This window comes from Heterocephalus glaber, unplaced genomic scaffold, assembly GCF_053883595.1.
Source record: "Heterocephalus glaber isolate CG9 unplaced genomic scaffold, H.glaber_assembly_v1.0 deba00000122, whole genome shotgun sequence".
Lineage (NCBI taxonomy): Eukaryota > Metazoa > Chordata > Mammalia > Rodentia > Bathyergidae > Heterocephalus > Heterocephalus glaber.
Genome location: NW_028258138.1, coordinates 11097120 through 11105258, shown reverse-complemented (window position 1 = coordinate 11105258; position 8139 = coordinate 11097120). Strand labels below are relative to the sequence as shown.

General features: G+C 53.2%; 1 protein-coding gene across 2 annotated transcripts in view; it reads right to left on the bottom strand.

Annotated features, from left to right (window-relative positions):
* Positions 1–2341: 2341 nt before the first annotated feature.
* The window catches only part of Urb1 (URB1 ribosome biogenesis factor), a 68563-nt gene continuing 62765 nt past the window's right edge, over positions 2342–8139 (bottom strand). For both annotated transcript variants that reach the window (XM_013071288.3, XM_021256154.2), the window contains exons 36-40: positions 6946–7055; positions 6117–6314; positions 4945–5186; positions 3815–4405; positions 2342–3092 (exon numbers count right to left, since the gene is read on the bottom strand). In XM_013071288.3, coding sequence (XP_012926742.1) covers positions 2911–3092; positions 3815–4405; positions 4945–5186; positions 6117–6314; positions 6946–7055 — 1323 coding nt within the window. In that variant the 3' untranslated portion in view covers positions 2342–2910. The remainder of the gene's footprint in view (positions 3093–3814; positions 4406–4944; positions 5187–6116; positions 6315–6945; positions 7056–8139) is intronic.

Below are 8139 nucleotides of genomic sequence, written 5' to 3'. Positions count from 1 at the left end.
TAGTGCCCCTCGTCTGCTGCACCTGGCAGGACACTGGCAAAGCCTGCAGGTGCCCATGTCCTCCACTGACACGATTGCTCATGACAGGTGGCAGCATCTGCACGCGGTCAAGGGACAGAAATCACACCTTCGCCTGTGACGGACTTTAACGGACTTTAGACAGAGCCCAGGGGCATTTCCTGGAGGTGGCAGCACAGTCAGGCCCAGCAGGCGGCGCCTATGCCTAGGGGAATGAATGGGCCTTCAGTGATGTTGTAGTTGGGAAAAGCTCTCCAGGCTGTCGGCTGCGGCTCATTCTGGAGCCACTTTATGTGACCACAGATCTGAACCCAGCAGTGGCCCTGGGCTGGAGTGGGAGACAGCACCACACCAACCCAGAAAAGCCACCCATACCATCCAGGGCAATTGGGGAGTCAGGGGCTTTATTTTAAAAGTAACCATGTTCCCCTTTCACCACAGCATTTGTAACACAGTTGTTACTTGGTATCCACAGGGTTGGGGGCTTGGTTCGAGGACACCTCAAGGATCTCAGATCCTGACCCTCAGGTCCTGTCTGTGAAATGACATAGTATTTACATAAAACAACACATCCCTTTCTGCATACTTTAAATCATCTCCAGATTACTTACAATAATGCTGAATACAGCACAAATGTCAGGTAAATAATTGTTATACTGTATTGTTTAGGGAAGAACAAGAACAAAAAAGTCAGGGCATGTTCATCTGCTTCTTTCTGAATATTTTCAATCCACAGTTGCAGATCCTAGGGTCTGAAGTGGCAGCTATATTTAAAATTTGATGTTTTTTATTTTACACCCTGGTTCAAGGCTTCGTAAATCTATTTTCCACAGGGCGAGATCTCCCACCCCATGCCTGGAAAATGGTTTCACAGGGTGGGGCCAGGCGTGGGCTTGCCACACTGGGGGCAGCGGACTTGGGAGGACAGGGATGGGGGACTGGTGAGCTGGAGATGCAGAAAAGGGGGCAACTTGCTAAACCTGCGTCCTCAACTTACGAGGCGAACCCCAGCTCTGAGGTCCTTGTCACTACCTCCTTCCAGCCAGAACCCCTCTGCACATGCTACTCTGAGGGGCCTGCAAGTGAAGAAATCCCAGTATGTGACAGAGAAGTACAATGAAGATCAGAATGGGCTGGGTGTGGTGGTGAGTGGCTGTAACCCCAGCACTCAGGAGGCTGAGGCAGGAGTTCAAGGCCAGCCTGAGCTCCACAGCAAGACAATGTCTTAGAACAACAAACAAAAGAGATAAAAGGGGAGCTGCAGAGAAGGAAAAAGTGGCCTTTGCTTTGACAGTCCTTGGATGAGGCCAACTGGAATATGTACATCGGGTTTCAACTCAGAGCCTTCTCACAATAGTTGTGGGGGTTTTGTGGGGGAGGGGGCTGCAGAGACAAACACTCCTCCTCTGCTAGACAACAAGGCCTATCTGTGGCAAGAGGATGTACACAGATAAGCATTCCTCTAGCCTCCATTAAAATCTTAAGTCATTTAAAACAAACAGCCCAAGTGCCCATCAACTGGATAAAGAAGATGTGGGTCTTTTATAAAATGGAGTACTACTCAGCCATAAAGAACAAGAAACTAGAGACATTTATAGCTAAATGGATGGATACTGAGGCCATACTCCTAAGTGAAATAAAATAGGACACACGTGTAAATACCGAATAGTTTCTTCTCTAGTGTGAGAAACTGATAGTGTAAATAAGGATTAAAAGGATTACAAAGAATAATTGATAATCTGAAATAGGAAGAAAAGGTCCAAAGGGTAGGGGAAGTGGGAGGGGAAGGGGAAAGGAAAGAAGGGAGAGGAAAAATTATGAGAAAAGGAAAAAAATGGAAACAAAATCTTTGTAAATAGGGAAGGGAGCACAGGGAATGGGGAAAAAATAAGAACCAAGATACATCATGTACGGGCATGAGCACCCAAAGATAAATGTAAACATATTGTATACCTAAAATGTATCAACAAAAGAATTTAAGTGAAAAAAAAAATAAAAATAAAAAAAGATAAAACAAAGGATTCTAAGGAGCACTGGCGGTGAACAAAAGGGTAAATGTGTGACACCAAACCGAGCCGTCCCGGCACTGAGTGTTACACAAGCCCAACGGCCCCCAGTGCCAGACACTGGGGACGCAGGGTGTGCAGAAGGGCCTCAGAGACCAGGTCAGTGTTCCACCTGAGAAATCCAGGAGTTTCACACTGACCTTCACCGGGTGCAACACCCACTCCCACATAACCCTGAAAGCCAATCTCTGACCTGTGAAACCCAGGGCTCTGGAATAAAAACAGCTCTAACATCAATGAAAGCAAAACACAAAAACTTTACAAAAATAGACATTTACTTTGAAGAGACTATAAAATTCAAAATCCCCTCTTTGAAACACAACTTTAAAAAATACAGGCTGCTCTCCCAAAGCAGAGCTCAAACCAGTTTATACTTTGAGGATTTAGGGTAACATCCTTTGATTTAATAAAATAATCAACACTGGCAGGCACTCATTCATCCAGTCATACAAAATTCTGTTACAACTTACAGAGAGAAAACTCTTCCTACTCATCAAAAACATGACCAAGTTTTCTGACATTTTAGCTTGCACACTCACCGACTGGTTGTGCAACTGCAAGTGGCAGCTGGACCTTCTCCTGAGGCATGGGAGCCCCTGGAGCGCAGGGTCTGGCCTGCCTGAGCCCTACCTGACCCTGGCCATGGCCCAGAGGCTCCCCACGCCACTGCTGCCCTGATCACCTGTACACGCATTATCTATAGTCCTTCTGATTCTTCCGGTCAGGAAATTGAGCCAGCGTCCGGCGCCTGTCACCTGTCACGTCACGCCTTCCCCAGGAACCGGGACTCCACCAAACTTCTAGAGCCCGGGAGCAGTCACAGCAGTCACACATCTGAGGCCGAGGCAGTGATGTCCCTGCAGAGCGCAGCAATGGCGTCCTCCTCCCCTCCTGGCGAGTCCTCCAAAGCCGTGCAGACCATTCGGGCGTGGGTTAGGAGGGAGTCCGGCCGCCGGGCCCCCAGCCAGAGGTCCTTAATGTACAGGGACACCAGGAATGCTGAGGAGGCTGAGGAAGAGTGGGACGAGGGCCATCAGGAGGGACACCGCTCAGCCAGAAGCAAGCCACCCGCCCCTACAGCAGCTCGCCTAGGCCTCCCGGCGCCCTGCACCACAGCCTGGCAACTCTGGGTGAGCACATGATGGTGTGATTGTAAAATGCACCTTTCCTCTGGTGAATCTTAGGGATTTATGTGTGTGTATCTTAAAAGAGCAGTCACTACAAGGCTGCCATCTGCCTGCATCTGAGCATCCACGTCAGGGCCAGCACTGAAGCCTGAGCAGCTCTTCTGCATCATCTCATGTCCTCCCCTCCGTGAAGGGACCACCGCCCCAAAGGAGGTGGCCACTGGGGCCTGTCCGCTCACTGCTCTGCTCCCCCCTGCAGTCAGATCTCTGGGCGTGTGTGCAGCGCCAAGCACGCAAACTGCAGGCGTGTCTGTGCTGGGCAGACACTGGGCTGGGTGACAGGTCTGCATCTGGGTTATCATCAAGACTCTCTGCTCTGCGGGGTGGGCGTGTCCCTGGAGGAACACTGGCTGAGGATGAGGATACCTTCCCTAACTTTTCACCGAAGACTAAGGCAAACTCCCTCCCTTTGCATTCAGTGTCAAATGGCAGAATCGTGCCAAGGGGTCACCTGAACACTTCAGGAACCAAGCTGAGGAGGTGGATGCCTGACCCCAGTCCCTTCCCACACTCCCCAGCTTCTGGCCAGAGCACCAGCATTACCTTGCGTGGTGCCATCCGCCTCCTGTACAGAGGACATGCACAGGGCCTCCACTGCCTGGTGGAAGGGGCTCCCCGAGTGGCCCTGGGCCACCAGCAGCTGCAGCATGACCCTGTTGAACAGAATGGCCACGTCCTGCATGGGTCCTACCAGTCCTTCGGCACTGCAGAGGTGGCTGTACAGCTGAAACAGGCTCCTCCTCACGGCGCCATCCCCGAGAAGGTTGGCCACCACCGCCGGCTGTGGCAGGATGCGGCTCTGGAGCCAGCCCAGGAGCCCCGCCGCCTCTGCCCTGCTGAGCGGGCACTCGGCCACCGACCGCAGCACCCAGCTGGCCACCAGGGAGGCGGCGGCATATGCAGGGCCTGTGGCTTTGCTCTCAGGCGTGGCCTGGTCCTGGGAGGGCTCGGGGCCGGGGACCACTGGCCCCCAGTGGGTCAGGATGGACCTCAGCAGGGCCCTGCACCGCTCCACAGCAGATGCTGCCAGCTCAGGCTGGGCTGTCTCCTCGGCCTCCCCAGGCCTCCTCCTCCGGCCCCTCGGGCGCCTGGCTCGGGCTGGCACAACAGGCCTGTGCTTCTCCTTGAGCATTTCTGTCAGAGGCAGAGGGAAAGGAGGTGAGGCCGCTGTCCCTCCCGTCCACACAGTCCCCACTCAGAAGGCGGAGCAGCTCAAGGGCCTCCGAAAACCTGGCCCTGATGTGCAGTCCACTGGCACAGCATCCACTGTGATTGTTACAATAATGAGCTCATTAATATGGGGAAACCAGGAGTGGTGTGCACCTGTAGCCCTGGCTTCTCAGGAGGCAGAGGCAGGCGGACTGTTTGAGCCCAGCTGCTCAAAAGTAGCCTGGGAAACTTGAAGAAAAGAGGAAGAAAAACAAAGGAAAGGAAGAAACAGAAAGCTACAGGTGGCAGAGTCAGATGTGGAGTCTGGGAGGCCTGGCTCCGGTGTGTCCTTTGAATCCACATTATGGGGACCAGCAGCGCTCAGCCACCACCTGCCCGCCTCCAGAGAAGTGACACCCGGACACTCAAGGCAGGTCAAGCGACTCATCCTAAGGCAAAAGCTGCACGGGGCCCAGGCCCCACCGCCCGCCTGGGGCTGGAAGCCGGCCGCTCTAGGCACTTACTCATCAGGTCCCTGATGCGGCAGCTCTCGACGGTGGCTCTCACATCCTCCTGCAGCTTCATGTCTCTCTCGATGAGGCTCCACTTGTGCAAGAGGAGTAGGGCATCTCTGGTGGAGAGCATCGTCTCATTCACAGTGCATCGGCCCATGCCCTTGAAGGCCTGCAGGACGGTGGCCCGGTACCTCAGCACCGAGTCAAGCATCTCAAAGAAGCTGCTTAGCTGGGCAGACGCCAAGGTGGGCCTGTTTGGAAGTCAATGTTACAGACTGAGCAAAAGCTACACCCCTGTCCTGGAAGCCTGCGAATGTCACAAACGGGCCACCCAGGCCGCAGTCTTCCCGTCACGAGACACTGGTGTGGCCGCAGTACATAGGCAAGGGGAGGCACAGAGGAAGACCTGGAATCCAGCCTCGGCCCTGGAGCGAGTTTAGCTAAACTCAGCAGCCAAGCAGGAAGCGTGAGGGTCAGAGGCCAGGGGCCGCACAGAAATCTACTCCGGGACACTGCCCCCCATCCCAGAAACAGAGGCTCATGTGAAAAGGCCAAGCACTGCCACTGTGGCCAAAGCCTCAGCGATGGGTGCTGAGAGGAAACAGACCTCTCTGAACCCCAAGAAACTTAAAGTTCAGCTCTTCTGTTCCACACAGTGTTAATCTGAGTCCAAAAGATCATATGAAAATACAGAAATATTTTGGAAAACTCAAAGACGCGTGAGTCTGCAGATGAACAGAGGCAGAGGGGACTACTTGGGAACACTCTGTCTTAGGTTAAGGTCACAGACAGTATGCTCTTCTGCGAAACTGCACTGTGTTTGTTTGATCAGCATTTCCGGGTAGATGATTCACCTGCTAAAAATGACCTTGTGTGGTGCATTTTAAAAGTGTGTTCAGGGCCGGGGACTTAGCTCAGTGCTTCTGCCGCCTGCCTCGAAAGCACAAGGTCCCGAGCTTGATCCCTGGCACCAAAAAGTATGTTCAGTTCTCAGGGCACTCTGAGCCTCCCGAAGTGTAAAGGAAGAGTGTAGAGATGCCCTAAAGCCCCCACCTGCACCAGTGCTCGGGCCTGCACAGTCCTGGCTGAGCCCTGGTGGCCACAGGTGATGAAGACAGTGAGCGGCCCTGGCCACCAGCACCTCCTGCAGGGCAGCAGGGCCCCTGCCGGGGCAGGCTCACCTCAGGTCCTTCACGAGCACAAGGAGGACATAGAGGAACTCATTGACCAGGTGCAGGGCAAGCAGCTTGCGAGGCTCCCGGAAGCCGGGCTGGTTTGGTGGCTGGCTGCCCGCCTCCATGCCTTTGTCCCCCAGGTTTGTCACCCACAGCTTGTGCAGCAAGGAGATCACATTGGCCAGCAGCTGAGTCTCCAGAAACCTGAAGGCAGACACAACAGTGGTTCACTCTGCCATGTTGTCACCCATCAGGGAAGCCAGTCTCGGGGGTCAGTGGGGAGGCTGGGACTAGACACGGCACCGGTGGCCGTACCAAGCGGGCCCAGTACTCCCATTGCTCCTGCCCCCAAAGCACATGCTCTAAGTGAAGACAGGGTATAGCTTGAAGTTATGCCTAAAGACAAAGAATATTATTTTCCTTACAGAAAGTTTAGAAAATACTTTAAGAATGTACAAGAGGGTATAAGAACCCCTGGTCTTGTCACAGCTAGAGCTGCAGACTTGTCTCCTGGACCTTGTGTTGGCAGTGGACTGCTGAACCCTGTCAGCTGGGGACTTGGCTCCAGATGACAGGACAGCCCTGGGAGCATGGCAAACTGCAGATCTCAGGCAGGAAGGCTGCTGGGCCTCTGCCACTATCAACGGCAGCTGTGTATGGATCCAAGGCAGATGAGAACCCGAGAAGAAAGACACCAATGGAGAAAAAGCTACCTGGGGACTCCCAGGAGCTGGACGCCAGGCGCATGCGGTGTCCTTAGGATGCTCCAGCTGACACCGGAGCAGGCAGCAGACATCCCACCCGGCACACGTTCTCTCACACAAACGGCACTGACCTGCTCTCCAGGATGTGCAGAATCCATGTCAGAAGACTGTAGTCCCGCAGGATTTCATAGGCAGATCTGGGAACCTGGGCTATGTTCTGTAGAATTTCTAGAATCCAGTTCTGAAAACCCAAAACAAAAAAATACTCCTTGATGGGGAAGCTGAACTTACTTGATCAGAGGAACCACTTAAAAATGTGATGGAGTCTATGGTTCCAGGCGGTTGCTGCACTTGAGGGCTGTTTTGCTAAGTCTGCCGGAGTGGTGAGTGAGAAGGAAGGCACCTTTCCCTGGCAGTGACAGCCAGAAAAGTCTCAGCGATCACAGGTCTGGAGACCCCTGCTCTAGGAACCCGCCACAAGGAAGCAATCCGTAAGCAAAGACGCATCACGGAGACGGCGAGCTCGGGACGCAGGCCCATCTCTAGCCCGGGGTGACACCAGCAGCCCATGCTGTCGACTTCACCACCTGGCAAGGGGCCGTCATCATGGGACCCCCCGAACTGCTGACTGGATGCCTTGGAATGCTCATGTGCTGTAAAGTAAAAAGCTGCCATGTTCAAATTCCATGTATTCAAACGTACTTCTTGGTCGTGACTCACTGTCATTTCCCCACATTTTATATATTAGGAATAAAGGCCGACTGGGGTAGGAATTATTCAAAATACAAAAGTTTCTTCTATTTATCTTTTTTTGGCAGGGGGCTGAGACAGGGTGTTGCTATGCCGTTCAGGCTGGCCTTGAAATCACTATGTAGCTCAGGCTGACCTCCAACTCCAGGTGATCCTCCTGCCTCAGCCTCCTGAGTGCTGAGATTATAGGTGTCCACTACTGCACCCAGCCCCATTTATTTCTTTTAAAGCCCTGTGACATTCAGAAAACACATCAGCTCTTCATTCTAGGGCAGTGGTCCCCAACCTTTTTTGCACCAGTCACTGGTTTCGTGGAAGACAAATTTTTGGGATTAGATTCTCATAAGGAATGAGCAACCGAGATCCTGCGCAAGCACATTTCAGAGAAGGGCTCGTGCTTCCATGAGATCTGACAGGAGGCGGAGCTCAGGCAGGAACATGAGCTATGGGGAGCAGCTACAAATACAGATACCGCTTTGCTCAGCTGCTGTGTGGCCCGGTCCCTAACAGCCCGTGGACCGGGCACTACTCTGTAGCTCCTGTTCTTTGGGACAGAGTGGACGCACAGGTTCCTG